We start from the raw sequence: 25,651 nt of genomic DNA, 5'->3' as shown, positions 1-25,651 counted from the left end.
CTATAAGTATAATGGCCAGGTTTTCATCATTATCGTACTAAGCTGGCAGGGAGAGACAAACGAATATTAATATTAATATTCGTTCTCTGTGCTACGATTGATTGGTTCCTTTATACGACTTATGCTGACTTCAACCTTATTTTGAATATATATATAGTATGTATACTTTAATGGTGTGTGGCGGATGTCGAGGGTTAGAAGCTCTGTGCTCCGTGAGTGACCGTAAACTTGAAAACAGAATAGAGAGTGCTTCCGACAGCAACTGAGAGCAACAGCTGGAAATTAAACACCCTAACAGCGGCGGAGAGCAACAGTGCACTGTTAACCAACGCTCATCTGTCAATTAAGCTCCTGGAGGGGTTTGGAAGGGGGGAGTGGATCCATCTAAATGTGACAGGCATATGTCAGAGAGGGAAAAGTTAAGTTGAATGAGAAGCATTTAAGAAAATCAATAAATAAATATTTGAGTAGCAGATCGGATGTTGTGCTTTGACAATGTCTCGAAAAGTACACGTTACTGTCTTAATTACCTTTCTTTGGCTGTTCAATGCCGATTTTCCCCTCTTGGAAATGACATTAGATATGTATGACTTTGCAACTCTTTCTCCTACACTTACACTCTTACATAAGATATGTATCTTCTAATTTTAAATCGCTCAAATATTAAATAGCCATATACTCGTATTTAGCCTGAAAACTGCAATCACAATATAAAACTGAAGAAAGGCCTCTGACCCTTTACAAGTGTTCGCCTGCGTTTTGGGGGTTTGCTATGGCCAAATCATTGAACTCTGGCTGCTGCCAAGTTCAAGAGTTCATCTGGAGACCCATCAGCATCTATCTGGTCACACCCTATCCCCATTTCTATGGCCCCTTGTTGCGCATTTATTGTGTGGTTAAGCAGTCTCTGTTCCCGCCATCCCCAATAATATCTGACACTTGAAGGTTCCTTGACGCTTTGTCTTTTGTATGAAAAATTCGCCTTTATGCTTACCATTAATTCAATTTGGGAAAACCCCCCTGCCGACTGTCTAGGCCACTTCCCCTTGCCAGGCGGCAATAGCTCTGAGAATTGCTTCGGCAGTTGCGACGCTGTCTGAGCATTTGAAAGTTTTCTTCTATATTATTTTTTATTTTTTCATATAATTAATGACTTCTTGTGCCAGCAGTTCATCAGTGCAGAGGTTTTTTCCAGGGGTTTGGTCTAAGGTGTGAGAGAAGTGTCTTCGTCAATGTGTCTTCGTAATGATGAAAAGATATAATAGGCTTTGCTCTTCGTCTAGGAATACGTGAACCCACAATATGTACCTTCTAAAAATTTGCACAGAGAAATAATAGCACTTGTTTTGCAAAGTAACACAGTGCAAACACTATCCTAACGTGTATGTATTTAAACTTGGTCTAGTAGAGGGACTTAAATACCTCGGAACTGTTGTTACATAGTTTTTTTTATGGAAGATCGAGCTGCTGTTGCTGCTGCTTGCTGCTGCTTGCTGCTGCTTGCTGCTGTGCCCAACGGCTCTTCTAATATCTTTCCAAGGTCTATTCCTTTGTTATGCAAATGATCTAAAATAAGTTAAGCCTCTTTCTTTAAATAAACTTGCCTATTGCTGTTTTAATTAATGTTACTTTTGGTCAGCAAGCCTAAACCGAACTTATGTCGAGCCCAAATGGCAGTTTTAAGTAAGGCAGAGGCAAGTGTCGAATGAAATGTAAAAAGATTTTAGTTTGATTCTCAATTCTAAATTCAAAAAAATTTAATTTCCATAAATAAAAATGCTGGCTTCAGACCCTCTTCTCACTGTAACAGGGGCTACAACCACAACTGATGTGTCTTCTTAGTGGGTTTGTTGTTTTTTTGTTTTTGCTTGCTTAGGACAGGCTACAGTATTCATTCATTCAGAGTGTTTGTCGTTGAGCTTTTTGGAACCATATAAATGAGCGGCTTGGCTGAATTAAGCTTAAAAAGAAACATATGTATGTACATTTTTTGACTAAAAATCAGAACAAGTTCTGTAGAGGCAAGGCCAAACAAAACCAACCACGAGACGAGTCTGACGAAGAACACACCTGGCAACGGAGGCCGAGTGCCCCAACATGTCTTGTCAGTCGCATCCCAGACGCGGTTCCTCTTCATATTCCCCCTCCTCTCCTGTACACTCTCCTCCATTCGGTGCGTCTGGTGAAAATTCCATTTCGCTAAACGTATAAAATTTACGAGCTTTCAGGTTGCACGTGCACATGACCTTTTGGTCCGAAATTCTTTACGAGTCCTGTCGGGTGGATAGAGGGGCGGTGGCCTACGATGGGGATTCTATACATTTTTCTTTTTGTCCCCTCTTCAATGTTATTGAACTTTGGAGGTGGCCGCGGCGTCTCGACGTCTGTGACACGACCGTATGAGTTTCTCGGAGTACGCGGATAACTTTTAGGCGGCTTCAACTTTAACAGGGGGATTGTGTGGATATATGTATGTACATATACACATATGTATGTATGTATACATACAAATGTACATATGTATGTATGCATGTTTATTGCTTTTTCGACATAGTTGAAATGCTATACATTTATACCTGGATATCTACGGTTTTCCTTTTAAAAAGATGGCGAGAACTCAACAATTTCCAAAATCATTTCTATTTATTTTATCATTTGTATGCGGGCATTGTCGCTGTGCATTGTCGCTTGTAAAATCTTTATGTGAAGCATGCAAAAACATAGTAAAGAATGTACATACATACACATGTACACAATGCACTGTAGGTTTGTGTCAATAACCCTTATTCAAGTAAAGGCGCAACCTCCCACAAGTCATGCACACTCATGAACTTTTCCTGGAAAAATATCGAAACAAGAAAAAAAATAAACAAAATTCTTGAAATAGCTGGCCGGCCAGACAGAAACTTTGCTGCATTGTCTTCCATAGTGCAGAATATTACCAACTCATCAGAACAGAACATCGATAGTAGCCTTCAATCGCTCGCTCGAGGAGCAGTGTAATTATGAGGCAAACCCCAAACGAATACAGTTGGGTGCTAAAAATAAATGCAAATCACTTTTTAGTTGGATGTAATCACCGGCCAAACACCCCTAATGTGCCACGCCCTCCGTGCACAGAGCCCTACTCGCCCCTGCCTTTTTTGTCCTTCGTTAAAAGCATTAAAATGGCCAGATACTGCACTGAAGATGCAATTTAAGCGGAGCTGCTGTGATACCCCCTAAACAAATATCCATAAGAGTAGGTAGAATTTTTGAAGAACGAAAAGAGCGAAAGAGACGGATGAATTCGTAGACGAATTCACATGGACAACAAATTCTTACAGTCAAAGGCAATGTTGGCAGAATTTCATCTACAGGGAGAAATACATTAATATATTACACAAAAGGTTTACACAAGGTTTTAGGGTAGCAAACGGCCGAACTCGTAATGACTGCAGCCAGTGAAATAGAAAATGCACATACTCTCGCAATATCACAGACAGACCAACTTAAATACATACATGTATGTATATGTATATATGTACATACATACATATGTATGTACATATGGGTGCAAACAAGCTTACAGTACATCCTCGGAGAAGTGCACAAAGGGTCAGACTTGCAAGAGGTTCAAAGGAAAAAAAGAAGAGTTGTAAGACATTATCAATTTTTACATTTAGATGTCCCAAACTCTTTACAATCGGACTTAATTGGGTCTCTCTTTCAAGTGTGCACTGTACGGGTAAATACATACATATGTATGTATGTATGTACTTAAGGGCGTCTCCAACACGCCCACTTGACGCGAATCCGTGAAATATGCAAGGGTTTTTTTTTGTTATGTTGCTACCAGACTCCAGTATTCTGCCCACTTTATGGCTCCAAATGCTTTTTTTCCCGCTCCCTCTGCTCCTGCTTCTGCCAACTGGGTGGTTGGCGTTGACTGCTCGCTGGTTTTGCCTTTTATTCTCTTGGGTTTTTGTGCAATGTTCGCTCGGGTGTTTTAATAGGCAACGGGGTGCACGTGCATGTAGAGGTGCACGTTTGTGGCCGACCCTCTTTATTTTCACTAACATTTTCAAGTTCCCATTGACTGCTTTAAAGCTATAAGAAGACCCTCCCTGCGCATGCGCTGGCTATGCTTAGAGAGCTATTGGCTAACAGCGCACTGTCAAGCTATGCAGATTGAGAGGGAGGTCCGGATATATAGTTGTAATGATAGTCTAGGACTTGTTATAAATCTGGTAAAAGGTCCCCCCGGAAGATGGGCTTGATATGTTTTCTAGGACTAGCTAATTAATTACACCGTGTGGTGTATCTCTTTAATGGTCTCGAACAGTCTTCTCCGGATTAGTTGATCATCATAGTATCTCGTGTGAAAAATATCCATCCCCTGAATTATTCCTCACCTCGTCCTTATGGCTTAGTGCTTAATTATTAAGGACTCAAGAAAAAAAGAACAGTCAGAGCTTTCAATCGATTTTCATCGCGAAGATATGAGAAGAGCCGACCTCCCGAAATGTCATTGTTGTGCCAAATTGGCTGGATACGTTAAAAGTTCTGCAAGGTGTGGGATTAAAAGCTGCACCATATGGCGACTGGAAAGGAGAGAATGAGCTTTCCATCGTGCGGTTACAATAACTTCTGTGCCAGCATTTTGACTAATTTATAAACACGCTCTTTGTGGGTTCTCTCTCCCTCTCTTCCCGGGAAAATCCACCTATCGGGAAATCACACCCAACCAGCTGTTGTCAAAAGCCCCCAAAGCTTTCCTCGACTAAGGGTTGTGTTTTGTAGTGTTCACTCCGACGGGAAAGTCAGCAATTTGCTTGGGGCTTTCCATTGGTTTACATTTTAACCGACTGCAGTATTTTTGTTTCGTTATAAAAAATTATTTCGAAGCTACACAACAGCAAAAATACACTGAAACAGTGAAAACTCGTACAACAATAATTTCTGCTCCTTTGATTGTGTCGAGTTAGAAGCAGCTGCTAGTGGAAATCTTCGCATATTGAGGAACTCGCAAAAATCAATAAACGAGAAATTTTTGTAAACACGCCAAGCCCTCGACCAGCCTCTGCGCTCATCCTCCTCCTCCCCTCCACGACAGGTGAACTGTGACCGCCATCCGTCCTAAAAAGAGCCATTAGCCAGCGTGACGGTAAAAGAAACGATTGGTTGACTGGTTAACCACAGCCATCATCATCGTCAGCGACTGTGGATCGGTAATCGGTAATCGCTAGTCTGGGGATCATATCTGTTACGCCTTTCAAATGTTTTCCAATCTGCCGCTGGCTGCGCTGCTGCTCCCGCTGCCACTGCTGCTCGTCGCAGTGCAAGCAACGGAGTATGTGAATCCGCCCCAGTCCTCTCCGCTTGTGCACCATCTGGCGAAGCGGATGGACCTAGAGGTGTGCATAGGTGAGGCGACTGGGTACAAAGAACAATGTATCACTTACAGACTCATGCCCCTACTTGATTCGCAGGCCACTTTGATGTCCACAAGAACACGATAATCCGCACCGGGGAATCCCAGGCGATCGGGGGCAAGTACTTACAGGGCCTCGAGCTGGACACCATTGAGGAGTGCGAACGCCTGTGCTGCGAGACGGACGCTTGCGACGTGTACATCTTCGAGCGGAAAGCTGGTGGCTACTGCTACCTGTTCGAGTGCGGTCCGCCAGAGAACTTCCACTGCAAGTTCACGCGGCACGCGAACTACACGAGTGCCGTGCTGACGCCCCAGCCCCAGGCCGCGCCCAGCGACATGGCCAGCACTCCACGACCGCAGCTGCCGCACATTCCCAGCAACAATATCTCGCAGCAGGAGTGGGAGCTCAGCAACCTCAAGCTTAAGCCGGAAGCGCGGGACAAGCCAACAGTATCCACGTCTGCGGCTGCGGCTGCAGCTGCCTCTGCCCCCACGTCAGGTGTGGCTCAGCCGGTGGGGACCCCGGTCCAAAGCGGTTCGTTGCGGATGAATTTTCTCGTAGCAGTGCAAATAAGAGACTGTCGAACATTTTCCCATTCTAGCTCCCATCAACCAGTGTGGTCGCTTCCAGTTCACTTGCCACTCGGGCGAATGCATCGCTGTCTACAACGCCTGCGACGGCATACCCCAATGCGAAGATGGCAGCGACGAGGGACCTGAAGTAAGTCACCAGTCCCTCCCATAACTGCTTCCCTTGCCCTTTCACCGGAATATGTTGATTTTCATCAGTGCATTACCATTTCGTCACCGGGCACCAAGCCCCCGAGCAGCAACCTGGAACAGGCCAAGCCCATGGTCCAGCAATATCTACCTGTTCCGCCCATACAGCGGCAGTTGCAGGTTCCAGCTCAGCAATCGCAGTCGCAGACACAGACACAACCGCAAGTGCTATCACCGCAGCAGCAACATGTTATAGTTCTGGGCCCACCGCCGCCACCCCCACCGATGGTTAACAATCGCGAGGATGCTGCCGCTTGGGCCAATCGCAAGATATTAGCCGATGGGCAGCAACCCCTGCCCCAGCAACAGCAACAAATCCATCTGGCACAACCACAGGGAGAGTTGTCGAATGCTGGTAAATATATGTACATATGTAGATACTATAGTATACTCGTAGGTAGATACGTAGTAAGGGGGGAAAAAAATACTTTTCATCTCTACCCAGAAAAAAAAGAAGAACTAATACCACATCATTCAGATAATATTTAACCCAATGAACATTATCGAAGGAAGTGCCATACTTATAGTTTAGATATCAAATGTCTGAAGGACATGAATTTTCTTTTATATCATGAATCAGACCAATTCTGCTATTGAGTTTAGAACAAAGTTAGCTCGCGATCATGTATGCAATCGTTTTTCCACAATTGTAATACATTTGGCGAAAAAGATACTCAAATAAACTGTACTGACTAACTGATTTCCCACTGGGGGGCTTACTATCTAAGCGAGGAAAATATACCTACTAATGTCTGATTAAAGTTGATAACGCAGTAACAGTAAATGATACAATATCAATCCTACTTTTCAAGCCCTTTAAAGTTGGTAGTAATCGAATTATTTCAAACACTGTGACGTTGCGGCACAAGTTCGATTTATCTCTACCTACGCTTTCTCCCAAAAGTCGCTTCAGTGGGGTTCTGATTCAGATTCATTTAACCAGTAAATCAGTTGAATATTAAATACCATATTTTGTGGGTCTTATCTGTACTGGTCTCATTGCAAATAAATAAAAATCCACAACTACTCTGCTAATAATTTAAAATTTCAATTGCGAAAATATAAGCAAAAACGAGACTAATACAAATAATAATTAAATAAACGTTTAGAAACGATGTAAGCCGTGTCGGGTTATGAACATGCAGAATGGGGGAAGGGCGACTCGTGTGACATTAGCACACAACCGTAAATTGACTACAAGGCACACAATGATCTCTTGCACGACCAGCCAGTTCACCATCCTCCGCTCTGGACGCGTTGGGTTTCTTCTGGGAAAATTGCAACATCGGTTTCCATTGTGTGTAATGGGAGCTGGCGTCGCTCAAAATTAATTTACGAGTTTGTCTGTGTTTCTGCGTCCAGTCTTAATTAATTCAATTAGCTGTGCGTTAGCCGGAGACACACTCTGTACTTCCTTGAAACGATTCCACTTTCTTGCAGATGAGCAGAGCCACATATTCAGCCACAAGGGCGGGCTCCAATTGCAGCAGGTGGCAAGTGGCCAGGGACAGGGACAGGGAACGGGACTGGGGCAGGTTCAGGGGCACTCAGCACAGCTCCAATTGCCCGGCTACGACAATAATCAAGCTATTGCGGCTGGCTCTTTATATGGGATGTCACTGCCACGCTCTGGAATGTATTTGTCCCCACCGCAGCAACAGCAACTGCCACAGCAACCATCCTCTGCCCAGCAGGTTCAGCAGCAAAATGCGATATGGCCTCAAGTGCAGGCGCAACCAGCTCCAATGGCACCTCAAAAACAAAGCCAAGTCTACGTGTCAGCTCCACATATGCCGGCCCAACAGCAGGCTATGCTGCCTGTTCTGAATGCAGCGCCCACACATGGCAAGAACCAGGGAGCGGGAGCTGACGAGGACTATGATGATTACGAGGAGGAAAAGTCCACAGAAGCTCCAAAGAAGGTGAAAACACTGTAATTTTGTTACCTTTCCTGAACTAACTAACGTTTCGCTTCGTTCACAGAAGCAACGAAAGCACAAGAAGGTAAAGTCAAAGACCGCCAAGGACCCCATAGAGTTGGCCCTCGAGCAGACTCAACAGCTGCAGCAGCAGGAAGTACCTGCTCTGCCCGTTCCTGCTTCGCCTGTGCATGAGCAATACAAGATGATCCACGAGAACCTGGCCCTGGAGTTTCGCGATCACGATGGTCACTCGGAGCGTCCTGGTGGAGCTGTGCTTTCCTTAACGTTCGGTCTGCTCGTGACTGCCGCCCTGGCCATTCTCATCGGCTGCCGGATGCGGACAGTGGGCCGAAGGGCTCGACGTTTGGGCGGCAAGACACCTTACTCCCAGGAGGCGGATTTCCTGGTCAACGGAATGTACCTCTAAGGACTGCAATATAGGCCAGGGGCGGGAATTGCAAAGAATATTTGAGTTGTTCCATAGACTTGCACTGATCTTAGTGCGGGGGAACGTGTCGGTACATATATTTATGAGTAGTACTGTAATGAGAAACATATTTTATATAAACAAATGTACGAGTATATCAAATAAAAGTAAACTTAAAGTAAAATTGTTTCTCTCTTTTTAGCATGTTTTTTCTTTTACACATAATACAATACTACATGTGTACAAAACTGGATATTGAATATCCATAACACATTTTCAGATTTAGCTATTAGCTTAGAAAAAAACCCGTTGCATATGTTCAATTTTTCATATAATTTCCTTTATTCTGTTTTTTATTAAGTTATTTTTTCATCCTCATTGTCGTTTTGTTTACTATTGTATTTACGCAAAAAACCTAAAATTTTTATTTTATTATTATACTTTAATGTTCAGTTTTTTTCATTAATTCTTTGACTCTTCTGATTGGTCATTAAAACTACAAAATAATAGGAAGTTGGTTTGTCTGTTTCTATATATTTTTCGTTTTCTTGTTGCTATATAAATCAGCTGCTAATCATTCTTGTATTTGCTTTTGTTCTAAGTTTAAAGTACCGCGCAGAAATTACAGTTGTCGCGGCAGCTCAAAAACCTAGTGTTAAGTCTCTCATATTACTGGAAAACAGTTGGCCAAAGAACAAATATAATACGCTTACAAATATCACATTAAAAATTAAACCGAATTGAGTTTTTTTTATATAAATAACAAAAATTGTATTATTTTCTTTTGGAATTTGGAAAAGTTGTCTTAAATTTTGTATACATGATCGTTTTTTTGTTTATTAGTCTTTTATCGTTGAGAATTTCCTTTGTTGAGGCCGTTTTGCGATTAAAAGAGGCTACAGAGTTTGCTGACCTGACCTGAAGTTGATTTTTCCCCATATGTATAATGCATTAAAATACGCTTTCCTATTACTTGTATTTAGCTCCTTTTCACTTAACACTGTACACATATAAAGTAGACTAATTGTATTTATATTTATGCAGTTGAATGACAGTGCATGCAGTGTGTATTTTGGATGAAATTTATGTTTTTGCTTCATTTTGTGTTTCGTTTGCTAAGCGACCTAGAAACCATAAGTCAAAAAAAATACAACATGAGAAAACTCCAAATGTTTTTACAACTTGTAGGCTTAAAGGAATCGACTATTTCTGGCTGTTGGCGGTTGCTGTTTGAGTTACACGATCGTGTTGTATGGTAATTGTTACTGTTACTGTTAATTTAGGTTTAGTGTTTAGAATAGTTTAATATATATTTATAAAATAGAGTTTCTCCTTATAAAGATGCGAATTTTCATTTTTGTGGTTGCAATTTTCGGTTTGTGGTACAAGTGTTTTGCAAAAACTTACGCATCATGTTGCGTACCTGAATAAAGAACGTATTAGTATTTTAGTCTCGCACTGAATATCATGAACCTACCGCTTTGTCCAGAGACGCGCAATTCGATCGTGTTCTTCTCGATTCTGCAAGTATTGCGTGGCAATGCTGCCCACCAGTGGATCAGCTAAACGGAAGAAAAAACAGAGTCACGTAGTGAAGCTGGGTGCGATTTTCTTTAGGTACGAGTGGTTCTTTACCTGGATTACAGTCTGTAAGCAGGGAACAAATTGACAGCAACACCTTGGATATGGTCAACGCTGGCGACCAGTTGTCCTTCAGTATGTCCAGGCATATGACGCCTTGGCTATTGATATTGCAGTGATAGATGCGTGTGCGAAATGTGACTTTGGGCGGCTTGAACGGGTATTCCGGCGAGAAGTGTATGTCGAGGAAGAAGACGCCGCCTTCGTACACGGAACCAGGCGGACCTAGGATAGTGGACACCCATTCGTACAAGTTATCCCCCTTCGGTCCAGCACTGCAGTTCGGTGGGGGATCCAGTGTAATCTCGGCCAACTCCTTCTGTATGCGCTTGGCCGAGGTTCCCAGCGCCTTCGATATCCGAGGCGTCGGCTTGGCATCTTTGCGTGGCTCGTCATTGCCGCCGGAGCTGCTGCCCGAGGCTCCTCCATTGGCATTGGAGCCTCTTCCACCGCGGGCCGGCGCTGTTCCGGTGGATGTGGGTTGACTGTTGGCAGTGCTGGCTGTGCTGGAGGCGTTGGAATTAGAGCTGGCGCTCGAGGTGGCCACTTCTGCGGCTGCGGCCGCTGCTGGAGTTGAAGACATGTCTGGGAGTCGAGACTGTCAGGCTGAAAGGAGAGGGAGAGAATGAGACGTGAGAGCGGTAGGGCCTTGACCCGATATCTCTCGATATCTAGGGAGTCTCGAAGCGTGTGGCGACATGCTTTGAAGACTAAAATTCTCAAAATCATCAGCCTGATTCGATATCAAACCGAACACAGTTTTTGTTTAATATTAATCAACGCAGCGAAGCGGCCATTTTGGCAAACTCGGCTGTGCCTGATACGCGGCCCTTACAGCGGCAAGTGGGAGTACTTTGTCTAAAAAATGCAAAGGCTGCCCACTTAAGAAAAAATGTGCAAGAGTTTCCAGTTGGCCTGGCATTTTCGGCGAATTTCATGGCGCAGTAAAAATCAATCAGCAGACATTTGCAAAACGCGGTGCCGCCGCTGCCACCCCGACGTCTGAGCCGCCGCATGCAGCATGATTGCACAATTTTATTATTTGTTCTAACGATCAACGAGGAGGCTTTTACTGAACCATAAATAATACACACCTCACTATAACAATTTCTTTCACTTTTTTCTTTAGCGACAGCGACACTTGCAAAAAAGATTTTTCTTGCCCCTGTCGCTTGACCTGCCGCCTGCTCCCTCGCACTCAAACACTCTTTCCTGCGCTTTGGGTGAGCAAACCTTACGGGGTCTTTGGCCGGTTCGTTCACGTTAATCTCGGTCGACTTTACACTCTTTGCTTTTGTTTGCTGCTTTTGTTTAGTAAAAAATACTTCTTAAATATATGAATGATTAAGACGCTGGGTCGTATCGATAAGTTCGCTGAGAAATATACCGAAATATCCATGTTGCGAAACTCATGAGCGTTATCGATAGATCCTAAAAAAATCAGCTGTTTTTTTTTTGTAAATTCTCTCAAATCCAAAAATCATAAAAGGTTTTTCACGTTCTTTTTCTATTTTGTTTTCCACTCACTCAAACATACATACGAGCACATTGATGCATTGAGACATATGTGTATACAATACGGAATAAAGAAACGTAAATAAGCGGCAACCCTCAGATATATACCTGCTCATTTTGCAAATATACCGTAAATATACCGAGGAAAAAATTTTACTGTTTGTAAATTCTTCTTGTGGCCGGTGAAAATCCTCCAGCTGAACCTTCGGGCCTAGTATGGAGCGGACAGACAGTCATACACGGGTTGGGATGTCAACCCAAACGTCGGTGGAAAGCGTGGCTGCTACTACCGGCGGGCACGTGGAGGAGCAATCCTCTCTGCGTGTCGCCAGCGGTCACACCTCTGATATGGCGGGAACAGGTCATATCAGTTGCAATGCTACTGCCACAAAGACTCACTCCAAGCTGAGCCACACGGGTGCCGTAGTCGTCACAGACTCGGACCTGGAGAGCGTGCTCTCGGCCAGCAGGATGCCGGAAGATACCCTTCTTCGCTCGCTTGAACCAGGTACCAGCTCCTTGCGTAGGGAAGGGCCGAAGCGTTCCAAGGAGGGGATGAAGGCTAAAGCCCAATACAAGGCAGCCCTTAAAATCCAAAAGCGGCTCCAAGGCAGAGAGGACATCACCAAAGAGGAGAAGTCCAAACTAGCCTGGGCTGAGCAGAAGGTAGAAGAGGGTCGTCTGCACTTCGCGCAGATGCCGCAAATGAAGGCGTCGAACGGCGGATTTGCCAACAAGGTGGAGGAGATGCTCGCCACCAAAAGGCAACGTTCGACCGAGAGCGCCATAAAAGACACTCCGGCGAGCAAGCGGCAACGCTGTACCAAGGATGCGGGACCTCCACCCAAAACGGCGAAGAAGCCTAACCATAAGGCGAAGGTCAACGAGGTGTCCAAACGACACTTGATCGTGGCACTCATCGACCGGAGCGACGAAAACGGCAAGATGACGGCGGCGCGCTGGAAGATGGTGCACGCGCGGCTCGTGGAATCGCTGTTTGCACGAATGGAGAAGGACCCAACAGCCCACATGCCTACGTTCGATGGTGCTGGGTGGCTGAACGGAGTCAAAATACTGAAATGTATGGACGACCCCACACTCAAGTGGCTGAAGCAAACGGTCTGCCAATTGGAAGCGATGTGGGAGGGGGCCAAACTGGAGGTGGTGGACAGGGAGCTAATCCCCTCCATACCAAAGGCGAAGGTACTCTTCCCCATCGCAATCCAAGGGGACCGTGCGCTTAAGCTCTTACAGCGGCAGAACCCGGACGTGCCAACGGCGAATTGGAGGATCCTGCACATTGCGAGCCCTCTACCCAACGAGGGAGGCCAATGTGCGATCCTCCAAATCAGCAAGCAGGCAGAGGACCTGCTGTACCCGAGATTTGGGAAGATGGCGTGGGGCATGGGAAGCGTCTACGTGCGCCTCAAGAAGCGCCACCCCGAAGACAAGGACGCACACACCCTGCTGGCAGGCGAGGTGGAGAAGGACCTCGGTTTGGATACCATCGTAGAGGCCGGCCATGGTCTGGACGACTCGGAAGAGGACGGTGACCTGACAGTAATAGTCAAGCCGTCGAGTAATGTTGAGCCAGCCACCCATGACAATGAGGCTCAATCTTCATAAAAACAAAGTCGCGTCGACGTAGGTCCGTAACGATCGGTAAGAAGGAACAGAACCGCCGCACTTGTACGAAAGGGTATCCATACTTACGTTATGTCTCATTACAGCACTGATGACCTGACTGCGGTGATCCTTGAAAGCGAGGACAAGCGCCTCATGTTAGCGTCCTGCTACATGTCACACGACAGGCCAGCTTCACCAGAAGAGCTAAGGAGTCTGGTGGCGGAAGACAGCCCCAAAGACCAGCAACTTCTAACTGCTACCCTATCCTGGATCTGCACAACAGGAACAATATAGGGAAACTGAAGTCGACCAACCAGCATGCCTATGCCAAAGGGAAATCGGTGGAGACGGTACTGCATTCGCTAGTAACATCATTGAGAGAGCCCTTCACAATAAAAAGTATGCTCTAAGCGTGTTTGTATGTGTTTCAACAACGTGAATACGAACGCTATAATGGATACGCATCCTGCAGTCAACCTCTGGATAAAGAACTTTCTAAGTTGTAGAAGGGTGCAATCAGCGTGGGTCACCGCTTTCATGTTGAGGGGGGTGCATAGAGGCACACCTCAAGGTGGGCCCTATCGCCCCTCCTTTGGAATTTAGTGGTCGACGACCTAATTAAGAGATTCGAGAGGAGAGCCCCAAAAAGAATGGCTTATGCGGACGATATAAGCATAATTATTACGGGAGTATGTCCCTCGACCCTCAACTCCATAATGCAATCAACACTCAGGGAGATATGTAAGTGGGCGGAAAAGTAGGACTCAGTATCAACGCGGACAAGACGGACCTCATCCTCTTTACCAAGAGATACAAGGTACCGGCATGGACCCCCCAAAAATTCATAAAACCAGGCTGACCCCAAAAGCACAAGTCAAATACCTCGACATAGTATTGGACAGCAAGCTGGCATGGACAGACGGACAGACAGACATGGCTATATAGACTCGGCTATTGATGCTGATCAAGAATATATATATTTTATAAGGTCGGAAACGTTTCCTCTGTGCCTTACACACATCCACTTTTACCACAAATCTAATATACCCCTTAACTCTTTTTAAGTACGGGTATAAAAAGTCAACAAAAAAGCATAAAATGTATGTGGGAATGAAATGTTGCATTTGACCACTTGTTGCTTGTCAACCGGTATTCTGGACATTTGCATAACAAATTTCCATTAAATCAGGTTTAAAATCAGTTTTCCAAGCTGCTTTAAAATATTAGTAATGAGATGATGGCCATCTCCAGATGTAAACATTACCGTAAGTCGAGCCAAACTATCGTTGCCCTGACGATAGGGAATATTTATTTTAAACTTATTTATGTTGTGTTTATAAATTTTGTATGAAAAACATTAGGGGTGGTGTTGTAAATGCGACTACTTTGTGTCCATATTTTCTACTAATGCCTTGCGCGATTTAAACACACGTACCGTGTTGTCAGATCCACCAGATACTATATACTTTGGGTTAGACCAGTCTATGTCCAATACCTTCTCTCCATGGCCCAGCAGATCGTAGAGAGGAGCCTTTGGGCTCCTACAATCCCACAGCTTGTTTTGATTGTCATAGGAGCCAGATACGAAGAGGAATTCTTCTGTAGTTGACCACATAACGGTCTGGACCCAGGCGTTGTGGCCCAGGTAGGTGTTTCGCACAACAGATCCCTCTGTAAAGAAAATCACATTGATTACAATTTTTTTTTTTATATGTAGTCAGTTCCTACGGTTTGTTCTAGAATCGTACAGTCGCAGATTCTTGTCCGCCGAAGCAGTCACAATGAGGTGGTTTAGTTTTGAGTAACTCGCATCGAAGATTGACTTGTTAGTGGATATCTCGGCCTTAATGCCTTCCAGGCTCAGGTCCCACACCTTGAGTGTGTGATCCCAACTGCCTGTGAGCAGTGTGCTGGCATCTATCCACTGCACTGCAGAGATGCTTTCGCGATGTCCCTGAAGAGTCATTTTTGGGGTCTGCGAAATAAATGCGTTAGTGATGATTTTAGTTTTGAATTTGTATAGTGGAATTACCCTAACTCCGCTCTCCTTCATGCGCTTCGATGTTCCTTCTCCTGCATCTTCCAGCTCAGCTGACCACACTTTCAGCATGGTGTCCCACGACCCTGTCGCAAATCGCTGGCCATCTGGACTAACACTAACGCTATCAACGCCCCTCTCGTGACCCTTACACACAGAAACACATTCAACAGTATTGGCGCCAACATTCCACTGCCACAACATGGCTGTTTGATCCTGTGAGCTAGAGACAAAGCGACCTGTGTCGTCATCCAGCGTAATCCAGTCCACAGCTTTGATTGGAGCCGTGTGACCAGGTATGGTGAGAATATGCTTTCCCTTGTTGGTCCATATGTTCAAAGTGTTGTCATAACATCCCGTCAATATCCACTTGCCAGAAGCCTCCACCGCCGATACCCAGTCGTCGTGAAGCAAGCAGTCTTGTGGCTCCGGGGCGGGGAAGCGCTCCACATACTCAATCTCTATGGCATCCTCAAAGCTAATGGCCTTCTCCCGTAAATGGTCACACAATCGGCCTCTCAGGTACTCATCGAAGACCAGGAAATCAAAGTCCACGGCAGAGCTTCCCTTGCTCAGCAGCAAGGCATTCACGAATGTGTTCAGTTCCGCGGTAGCGACTGTTCCATCGATGGCATAGGGAACGTCTGGCACTGCATAGCTGGAAAGGGACTTTTGAATTCATTTTTTTCGTTCAATCTGCGACTCTTACTGTTCTTGTTTGGTTTTGAGGTGAACTTGCACCTGCCCCTCGCCGTTGTCAACATCCATCTCCGTGCCCACGTGCGTTTGCGAAGGCGGGACTCAAACTTTACTTCTTTGCGGGTGTGCTACAACTTTAGTTCTGAGTATTTACTTATTCGGGAGAACGGGGATTCAGCACACTATGTCTGGACATTAGCTTATTCAATTGTTAAGTAAGGGATTTTTAGTTTATATCCAAAATAAATTTTTAAGAAAGCAGCAAGCAGCGCGACAAATATTGCAAGCAGTGTGACCGCGGATCAAATATACCGCCTCGGTCCTCAGAGATATACCGAAATATACCTTCTCATTTGCAAAATATACCGTAAATATATCGAGAAAATAACCGGACTAATAGCCTTTTTAAACTGCCACATCATTGTCGAAGGTGCGGAAAAATGATGCGAGGCGCTTATACCAAAGCCACATCTTTTTTCGCATCATTTTTCAGCTTTGTTGTTAATGTTTGATGCGACGAAAACAGCTGTTTGCTATCGATACCCCGAACAATCGCAAATTGTAAAAATACTAGACAGAATACGGCAACACTTGCCAATGATGCGCAGCATGATTTAAGATGCGCCGTATCATTGGGCGCGTTCACCAGGACAACTTGATCAGCGATTAGTGATTGATCTCATCCATCATGTTTTGAGTTCTTGTAAACGCGTATGATCCATACTTTACTATCGCGACGTTGCCAATACAATCGGCTCAGAACCTATCAACATTCCATTTAACGGAAAATCCAATGACTATAACACTATATAAACACTTTGACTTAAACCACTAACGATACAGATACAGAATATAGATGTGCCAAATGTCTGTGTTCTCGTGTTACACACAAAATATATGATTGTATGCTTTTTTTTTTTTTTAGCGCTGAATCGTTTTGAATTCTGTTTTCATTTTGTCCTCTGAGTTCACATACCCTTTACCTTAGAATTTTCCTTTGTTTTATAAAACTTTTTTAGAAGCTTGACCCACAATATCAAAATGCACAAAAAATGAATAAGCGGATATGCTAACGGATGTTTTTATACAAATAATGTACATATGTATGTATATCAAAATTTACCTTACATGACCTTACAAAACAGACCTATTTTTGTTCTTTGCATTCACTCAGAAGTCGAGAAATGGACAAAAATGGACAACTGATTTCAAATTTGAAGCAGAAGTATGACCCTAACATCTGTTTAGACAGATATTGTACCTCAGCCTTTAATGATACATCATAAAATATATACATTTGTACACAATAATATATTATATTATGTTATATTATAGTATGTGGTTAGTGTCTGTAATAATCGTAAACTCAATTTCGACATCAAAATAAAAGAAGATATACAAGAAAAGAGTACCGTAAACGCTCAACCTGGTTGCAAGAAACGCTAGAAAATACCAAAACGAACCATCGCGCATGTTTCTATCGATATATTTTTTGCAAAATATTATCTGTTAAAACAAATTTAAATCTTTTTGTCAAAAAAGATATGGGAAGACTATGTAAATATGTATGTAAATGAACCCATTCTTCTGTACTAATTTTTTAAACTAGGGGTTATATGGTCCACTCCTATGTGTGAGCTGTTAGCTCCTGTGAGCATCAGAAAAACCAGAAACGAAACGAAACAAAAAACGAAATATGGCGAATTCAAAAATATATTAATTATACACATTTTGCTGAGGTGCTGAGGATTTTCTGCATGTTTTATTCTCAATCACTCTTTTGGAAGTATGTACTGTACATGCATATTTCGCAAAATGTGGAAAACGAGAAAAAAAAATAAAAAAGACGTCCAACCATGCCAGCAATGTGTAATCGACTCTTCACATATAAAAGACTGGTAATTGTACATATTTTTATTCAAGCTATTAATATGAACCAGATAGCACCTGAAAGACCACTTCGCGGTTAAGTGTTCACTGGAAGGTTAAATGCCTCTTGACATTTCTGAAGTGGCGCTCAACCTTCGCATTAAATTTGGTCAAATGCCCAAGAAAAATTTCCAATAAAAAATATTCATGTACATATCACTTTATGGGTCGGTGGGATATGGAATTGACTGGAAGTAAATTTACTTTTTATGTTGTTTTTTCCTGTGAGCTTCAGAAAAACCAGAAACGAAACGAAACAAAAAGAAAGAGTTAAAGCTTTCCAGGCTTTGGGGTCTTCCAGCGTTGGAGCTCAGCTTATAAAACAAGCCCGCCGCCTGCGCAGCCGAAACATTACAAGAAACGACACGCGCAAGGTAAGACAGGGTCTTGAAATTAGTAAGAAACAAAATTTATTAAAACATTCGTAAAAATAAATCTACGTGAATGTTTAAAGATTGAATGAATCTTAAAATTGTGCATCTCTTGCAGTTTATATATCCTCAACAAAAATGAAAGTGTTCGCGCTGTGTTCGATGCTTGCCCTGCTCCTAGCAGGCGCTCAAGCCCTGCCCCAGAGCCGCGAGGGGGCCGCCTACACAAACGAAGCCATACGGCAGGCACAGCAAACCCTTCTCATACCCAAGGACGCCCAAATACAGAACGTCCAGGAGGGCATTGAGCTGGGTGCCTACGAGCAGATACCTGGCAACCAGCGCATCAATCTCTTTGAGATCCTGGGCGACCAGGTGCCTTCCGAAGTGATCAACAATCTGCAGGCCCAAGTCGATCAGATTGGGCGCAATTAAGATGTAAGACTTTATTTGTTAGATCATTTCCATTTCGCATCTTTTGTTAAGTTTCCCAATAATAAAAAAACAAAAATGAATGTAACTTAATCAAAGCAATTTATCTTCTCCTCTACCAAAGCGAAAGTAATCCTCCCCAAACCAGTTGTTTCCTCTCTCCCGACCAAAATTTTGATCGGTCGGTCTGATGTGATTTATTTCTTTTTTGTAACTTTTTCCTAATGCTCTTCGCTGACTTTCTCCTCGCTTATCCCGGTGCGCATATAAATTAACAATAACATCGCTTCCACCAGCTGGTGTCCGTATGCTGTTGTCAGTGGGTAATCCGAGTCCCAACGGCAGCTTTGCTGCGCTGCCACTGCCGTGATGCAACAGTTGTCGTCGTGTTTGTGGTCTTCGTTGTTTTCTCTGGCTTCGTTTTGTTTATTTAATTTCTGGGTAATTGCCGCCTCATGCTCTTGCATGTGTAATGAGGGATCCGAGAGGGCGTGGCTGATGCTGCTTATGCAATCGTTGGGTTACGCTCGCTTTCTACTTCTAAGTATCTTAAATTGTGGTGTACGAGTACCTTTCAAGAGAACAAAATGAATATTTAGCTTTCATAGGAGAAAACCTAAGAGGATCTTTTATAAAAGACGCCAATATCCGAGGAAGTTGAAGGGCTGATTAGTTGCTAACACTCCCAACAAAAAAATGTGTAATAAAATTCTGTAACTTAAAAAAAAAAAAATAAACGACGTCGATGGGTACTGATTACAACAAATATACGTATGTACAATCGTGTAACGGTATCATCGAATTATATTACCTTTCCCATGGTCCTTAAGACTCGCTAAAGTCCCGTCCGTTTCAAGCGGCTTAAATAAAGCTTTTCGAAAAAGTTAAGATTTCTCACTTTATCCGTAGATCAAGCTGCCAAACGGATATGCACTCATGTATGTATGTAGATTTATGAATGAACCGTATTTATTATCATTATTTATTTTCTCGTTTATTTTTTTTGTATAATTCATACATTTGAAAACGGACTTGAAACTAAATTTACACTAGTTAAAGTATTTCTATAATATGGTTTACTGTATCTCAAAAAACTGTGTGTGTGTGTGTGTGTGTGTGTGGGATCATCGCTTAAATAAGTTATATTTAAATGTATATGTACGTAAGTATGTAGATATGTAGGACTAAATAAAAAATGACTGAATTATCATTTTGACACTTTGCTTTCTCGTTAGTTTAAAGTTATTATTATTATAGTTTTTAAATTCAGGCGAGCGTTGGAAACGAACTCTAAAATTTCCAGATGTCATGCCAAGTTTAAATTAATTAAATTCTGTGGGTATATAAATTATGGTTAAAGTAGGTGTACATGTAAGTTGCTGTAAATTAAAACCTTTTCATATTCAGTCTAAACTTAAAAGCTTTTCAAATCGAAGAGGACTATCTAATTTGCCTTTGCATTTTAAAATAAATCACCTTTAGAGCAAATAAATCACATCATTCGGCTTTCCGTTTTTAAATCATTTCCATAATTTCGTTAAGAAATAAGTTACAAATTAAATAAATTCAGGATGAGATAAAACAAGTTAAAAATTGCGACTTATGCGATGAATTTCGATTGTGGGCGTGGTGCTAATGATTGAATGCTTATGTGCACTTAGGCTGTACGTATAAATAAGAGATACTCATATATCTTAGCGATACCTGTTCGTATTGCTTTCCTTTGCGCATCGAGTTCTAAACCAATAGAGAGACATTAATTTATTGCATTTGGAGAGCCCAGCTTTGCTAATCGTAAGATATTGTTTTATGTTTTTAATGTTGATAGATTCAGATGGTGTATGTTCATTATCATTACACACGTTTTATGCAGTCTATGGATATTGTAGCTTCCAGAAGAACTCTTTTTCTCCCTACTCCCTTTCTGACTACTTAGACCTAACACTCGATCACTTCAATAGTTGGATTTTCGTTGTTTCCAAGATACTAGGCATATACAAATATACGTATATACAAAAGGTTTGTTTTTCGGTTCAGTTCAGACCCCGCTAGGTGCTGTTCAGTAGATCCGCTGAAGGTAGAGCCGTCCCAGGGGCAGTGCCCGCTCCACTAAGCTTTTTTCGGCACGCGCCGACTCTTTGTCTACTGAGGTCGTCTTGGCTATAGTCTCTTGGCTCTCGTCGAACTTGAGGCTCTCGGCATCGGCCTTGGGATCCAAACCGCCCGATGTCTGTAGCTGGCCTGCACCGGAGCCCAGCTCGTCGATGTCCAAGCCAGTGATTGGAATGGATCGCGGTGTGGTGGGTTCTTTGATTTCCCCACTACTGCTACCGGAGCCTCTTCCCATCACTCCCCCCAGAGTTTCCAGCTCTTCGCTTGTCTCACTCTCTTTCTGCCTGCGGCCAATATTCTCCAGTAGCAAATCACTCGCGTTCTGAATGCGCGTTTCCCCAGAATTGTCCTCTGCACTGTACATCAGGAGGGGCACCATCGAGCTACTCCCCTTGCTGAAGGGGGCAGTCATCAGACCGTGGTCGGGTGTCGAAGATCCCTCGGGATACGTCTCCATGTCCCCACTGCCACTTCCGCTTCCACTGCCATCCACAGCTGACTCTTGCACCACTTTAGTGTGTTTGTTGACCGCTTCGAAGGGACTCGGTATACTCCTCGGCTCGTCCTTGGTGTAAGAATCTACTGCATCCTCCAGGTCAACCAAGGGAAAGTTCACGTCTCGCAAGCTGAAATCGTCTTCTGGCAGCGAGGGGTACGCCGGATTGGACTCGACTTGTGGCACATCCTCATCCGTATCCATGTGTTGGGTGGAGCTTATGAGAGGCATCTCACTGCTACTACCGGGGCCCTCCGTACTCATTTCCGTCTCTGGTTTGGCGCTGGTGCTGTTATTCCCGGTGATGGTGATGGTTCCTGGCATTGGTGAGTTCGAATCCGTCCTTGCGATAATCCCAGAGCTTGGACCTTCAGTGGTGGAGATTATGTGGTAGATGTTGTCACTGCCCGCTGTGTCCGGCTCCAGTTCCCCGTCGGGTATCTCAGCCAAGGCATCGCCAAAGCCATTTTGTATAAACACGGACTCCGCACGACCAGCTCCAGATTCTTCGTATCCTTGGGTACTCGGCGTGGCCCTCTCTGTGGTAAACTCCCGTTTAAAGCTGACCTTGCTGGGATCGTTTTGGGCGAGTGGCATAAGGCCATCGGCATTGTAGCTGACGAGCGGCTTTATATTCTGCTCCACGTCGTTGCCATTCTGGGCATGAGGTCGCTCTATGTAACCCACCGAGGCGGCAACAAGCTTTAAGCTCTCGCTGCTGGAAGTGCCTGGAAGTGCTTTCGGGGTTGTGTCTTGGCTAAGCGGCACCAACTCTCTCAACGTCGTTGGTGTTGTCGCGGCGTCAGTGGATATCACGACAGTTGTTGGTGTTGGTGTTGGTGCGTTTGCGGATATGTTGCTTCAGTTGTCGTTGATGTTTCTGTTGCTTGTGTTGTTGTTGTTGTTGCTGCTGCTGTTGGTGTTGCTGCTGCTGTTGGTGTTGCTGTTGTACTCGCAACGGAACTCGCCATTGTTGCTGATGGCAGTGCTCCCTCGGTGGTAAGCACTGTACCTGTACCTGTACCGACCGACTTTCTGGTAGGAACAGCCGGCTTAGCCTTGCTATCGTCGGTAATCCGAATCTCAGATGGCTTGGTGATCTCCTTGATGGTAATGTTCCAGTTGAAGCCAGCGGACGGAGCCATGACCGCCGGCTTCTGGGTGGACGTGGTTGTGCTGCTCGTCTCGCTGGACAACGGCGGATTGTTGTCCAGAACTGTGGATGGGGTGTGGAATGATTGGATTAGTCTCGAACTCAATGAAGGCCTCATAGTGTGGAACTCACTCGGACAATTGTCGTACTCGGGGCAGCAGCGGCCGGGCACGTATTTGGGCAAGCAGTCGTCCCGCCGGAAACAGGTCACTGAGCTGCAAACGATTTCGCCGCCTGTAACAAATGGAGTGTGATTGTTACAAATTCTGGAAAATGTCGGTACTTAAACTATGAGATGTGTAACCAACATCAGCCACTTCATATTTCGATATAATATTTACATTACATTATGATCCGATCTGATTCAGATACGGACAGATGGACAGACGGACATGGCTATATCGACTCTGCTATTGATGCTGATCAAGTATATCTTCTTGAAATACTTTATGGGGTCGGAAAATTGCCTTCTCTGCGTTGCACACATCCACTTTTACCACAAATACAATATAGCCCTTAACTCTTTTTGAGTACGGGTATAATTAGCGCCCCTGCCAAATTTCGCTAGGGCACATTGTGGTTGCTTGGATGAGAAATGAGGGGAAGCATTCGTTTGATAAACATTTCGTTTTGCAATACTTTTTTGATATACAATATTATTTTCGTTTCCGCTTCCTACAGAGTTTTCCCGTTTTATGACATCTTTCGTTGATTACACTACTCGACAAAATCGAACTTTTTTTTTCTTCAAGGATCCAAACCGACTTTTTCTGATAGATATGGGACTTTAAATTTTTTTTAAAGAATTATGGTTTTTTTTCTATGGCAAAACCTTTTTTTGAAGCATTTTTGAAAACTTGTATTTTTTGTAAGCTTTTTTCAGAGGTAGCGCTTGGTTTTTCACATAACTCTAGTATTTTACGTCTGGTTCTAAAGAACTTTGCTGTTTTGAAAAGATAATTAAAACAGCTAAAAGTTAAGCCTAAACACTTTATGATTTCAGCTTACCGCCTGGGAAATAAAAAGCATTGAAATGGAAAAATTATGATTTTTGTGCGATTTTTTATACGAAATTTTGACTTTGAAAACTCGGGAAAAGTAAACAAAAATTATATCCTATGTTCTCTATTTTTGTGTGTATAGGTGCTATAATTAGGCGTCGTTTAAGATATTGCTCTTTAAAATCTATGGAGAAACTTTGGAGCTTAAATTCGTTAGCCAAACCTAACAAATGAAAAAAAAGGAACAAAAAATACTTTTTGGGAATTTGTGGGCCCAACTGCCAACCATTTAAGGTATTGTTCATTAAAATCTATGGAGAGACGGTGGACCTAAAATTCGTTAACCAAACCTAAAACATGAAAAAATAGAAAATAGACAAAAAACAGACTTTTTGGAAGGTTGCGGGTCGAACTGCCAATTGGGAACAAAGCAAACGAAAAGGGGATGAATTTTTGGTACCTGAACGTGTTCCTTTGTCATTGGATCAGCAACGTACCGGACAGTATTTTTCAGGTAAAATTAGTTTTGAGTCGTTTTGGTCAAACGGCTGCAAGTTGAACGTTTATCCATAGATTTTAATGAACAATACCTTAAACGACGCTAAATTAATGCGCCTATCTAAAACTATAAATGCTGGCCAATAAATTAAAGTCAAAATTTCGAATAAAATACCGCAAAAAATGATGAAATTTGAAAGCTTAATATTTTCCAGGCGTTAAGCTGCAAGCACAAAGTGTCTCGATCGGATTAATAGCTGCATTTGTCAGCTTTTCAAAGTTGCAAAGTTCTATGCACCCAGATATAAGATTCTTAAGTTATGTGAAAAATAGAAGCACTACCTCTGAAAAAAACTATGAAAAAATTCGAGATTTTAAAAATTCTTTAAAAAAAAGTAAATCATACAAAAAAAAATAAAGTACTACAACAATTTATAAATCCCGAAATCTAGCAGAAAAAATCATTTTGGTTCACAGCGCAAAGAAAAAGTTCAATTTTGTTGAGTAGTGTTATCTGATTATTCAGATACAGATAATAGTTTTTTTGTTAGATGTTGGATTTTTCAACATTAAGTTTCTAACAAGTTTCATGGTACAAGTAAGTCAAGTAATTTATACTCATTTATAATTTGTTTTGAAGGAAGCCTTTCTACCTGGAACTGTCCAATACCAAATCCCGAATCTGAGTTAATGGCAGTGCAATAGCTCTATACCGATGTTTCCCTGGCCCTATGTCTGTCTGAACTTGCCTCGCCTAGCTCTCCCGTAAACTCAATCAACTCACCTTTGCAGTAGCAGACAGTGCATGGGGTATCCGGATCCACCAATTTATAACCATTGGCATAAGTTTTTCCATCCTTTTCGCAATCTGAGCGTGGAAGAGGTGGAAGAGATTTGCATAAATGCATCCGAACGATGCCGGGTGTGGGAGTGTGCCGCAGCTACCACTTACCGCATTTATAATCGGGACAACAGTGGCCGGTCCGCTGGATGGCGCGGCAGCTTGTATGCTTCTCACAGTGCACCGTCGTCTCTGGCACCCATAGCCCGTCCAGCAGGCATTGGCCTATAAACAAGTTGAAGAGGCGGCGCATTGTTTGTCATTTAGTTTGCGAGCAAAAGGTGGATGCGGGGGAGGAATGGAGGACAGATTAGTTTTCGGGACTTACCCTGCGGCTGCTGCTGTTCTGGGGGCGCTTCGGTGGTGATGCTAGTGCTGCCGCTGGCGATGGCGCCGCTTCCGCTGCTCGATCCTGTGGGTGTGATGCTCGGCGTGACCGCGACCATGACGACTGTGGAGGATGCGCTGCTGTTGCTGTTCTCAATGGCAGTCACTGCAAAAAGGAGAGGCACACGAATGGGAAATGAAAGAAAGCGGAAAATCAGCAACCGTAGAGAGAGGGTAAGGTCGAGCGACACTGGAAGAAACAAATCCAGGTGTAAAAAAGGAACAATGAATTTTTAGATTAATTTGTATACAAAAAATCCATAATTTGTTGGAGTAGCCGCACACTGCGCAGTGATTCATTCGAGTTCCAAGTGGTTCATTTCAGAAGCGTTGTGTTTTTTTTTTGAATATAGTGCGGGACACTCTT

The 25,651-nt window shown here is 43.4% G+C and overlaps 6 protein-coding genes across 8 annotated transcripts in view; 3 read left to right on the top strand and 3 right to left on the bottom strand.

The window, feature by feature from the left end:
- Positions 1 to 4,778: 4,778 nt before the first annotated feature.
- LOC111073914 (bromodomain-containing protein 4) lies at positions 4,779 to 8,721 on the top strand. Its single transcript, XM_022366475.2, has 6 exons — positions 4,779 to 5,406; positions 5,472 to 5,951; positions 6,019 to 6,137; positions 6,206 to 6,551; positions 7,637 to 8,118; positions 8,180 to 8,721. Exons 1-6 carry the CDS (start codon positions 5,259 to 5,261, stop codon positions 8,543 to 8,545), a joined length of 1,941 nt encoding a protein of 646 aa, XP_022222167.2. The 5' UTR covers positions 4,779 to 5,258; the 3' UTR covers positions 8,546 to 8,721.
- Positions 8,722 to 9,203: 482 nt separating this feature from the next.
- Positions 9,204 to 11,567, bottom strand: LOC111073916 (ubiquitin-conjugating enzyme E2-24 kDa). 2 transcript variants are annotated; one of them, XM_022366480.2, is made up of 4 exons: positions 11,389 to 11,567; positions 10,181 to 10,792; positions 10,023 to 10,107; positions 9,204 to 9,968 (listed from the first exon to the last, which is right to left on the bottom strand). In XM_022366480.2, the coding sequence occupies exons 2-4, from the start codon at positions 10,767 to 10,769 to the stop codon at positions 9,956 to 9,958; spliced, it is 687 nt and encodes a 228-aa protein (XP_022222172.1). In that variant the 5' UTR covers positions 10,770 to 10,792; positions 11,389 to 11,567; the 3' UTR covers positions 9,204 to 9,955. The 2 variants fall into 2 exon arrangements, with proteins under 2 accessions (XP_022222172.1, XP_022222171.1); XM_022366479.2 differs by having other exon boundaries at positions 11,281 to 11,566.
- An 82-nt stretch (positions 11,568 to 11,649) lies between these two features.
- Positions 11,650 to 13,737, top strand: LOC111073915. Of its 2 annotated transcripts, none has more exons than XM_022366476.2 (2): positions 11,650 to 13,349; positions 13,432 to 13,737. In XM_022366476.2, the coding sequence occupies exon 1, from the start codon at positions 11,918 to 11,920 to the stop codon at positions 13,325 to 13,327; it is 1,410 nt and encodes a 469-aa protein (XP_022222168.2). In that variant the 5' UTR covers positions 11,650 to 11,917; the 3' UTR covers positions 13,328 to 13,349; positions 13,432 to 13,737. The 2 variants fall into 2 exon arrangements, with proteins under 2 accessions (XP_022222168.2, XP_022222170.2); XM_022366478.2 differs by having other exon boundaries at positions 11,650 to 13,363.
- Positions 13,738 to 14,594: 857 nt separating this feature from the next.
- On the bottom strand, positions 14,595 to 16,363 carry LOC111073913 (ribosome biogenesis protein WDR12 homolog). The gene is made up of 4 exons (XM_022366474.2): positions 16,075 to 16,363; positions 15,360 to 16,023; positions 15,056 to 15,302; positions 14,595 to 14,998 (listed from the first exon to the last, which is right to left on the bottom strand). The coding sequence occupies exons 1-4, from the start codon at positions 16,131 to 16,133 to the stop codon at positions 14,709 to 14,711; spliced, it is 1,260 nt and encodes a 419-aa protein (XP_022222166.2). The 5' UTR covers positions 16,134 to 16,363; the 3' UTR covers positions 14,595 to 14,708.
- Positions 16,364 to 18,265: 1,902 nt separating this feature from the next.
- LOC111073943 lies at positions 18,266 to 18,885 on the top strand. The gene is made up of 2 exons (XM_022366509.2): positions 18,266 to 18,367; positions 18,483 to 18,885. Exon 2 carries the CDS (start codon positions 18,503 to 18,505, stop codon positions 18,797 to 18,799), a length of 297 nt encoding a protein of 98 aa, XP_022222201.1. The 5' UTR covers positions 18,266 to 18,367; positions 18,483 to 18,502; the 3' UTR covers positions 18,800 to 18,885.
- Positions 18,886 to 19,770: 885 nt separating this feature from the next.
- LOC111073939 (mucin-5AC) overlaps positions 19,771 to 25,651 on the bottom strand; it is a 32,482-nt gene continuing 26,601 nt past the window's right edge. Inside the window, 6 exon segments of the mRNA XM_022366507.2 lie at positions 19,771 to 22,258; positions 22,261 to 22,620; positions 22,690 to 22,791; positions 24,841 to 24,924; positions 25,009 to 25,122; positions 25,226 to 25,390. Of these exon segments, the coding sequence (XP_022222199.2) occupies positions 20,856 to 22,258; positions 22,261 to 22,620; positions 22,690 to 22,791; positions 24,841 to 24,924; positions 25,009 to 25,122; positions 25,226 to 25,390 (2,228 nt within the window). The 3' untranslated portion in view covers positions 19,771 to 20,855.

Source organism: Drosophila obscura, unplaced genomic scaffold (assembly GCF_018151105.1).
Source record: "Drosophila obscura isolate BZ-5 IFL unplaced genomic scaffold, ASM1815110v1 contig_9, whole genome shotgun sequence".
In the NCBI taxonomy this organism is placed as follows: Eukaryota; Metazoa; Arthropoda; class Insecta; order Diptera; family Drosophilidae; genus Drosophila; species Drosophila obscura.
The sequence above is the reverse complement of the archived record's forward strand: the minus strand, read 5'-3'. Positions and strand labels throughout refer to the sequence as shown.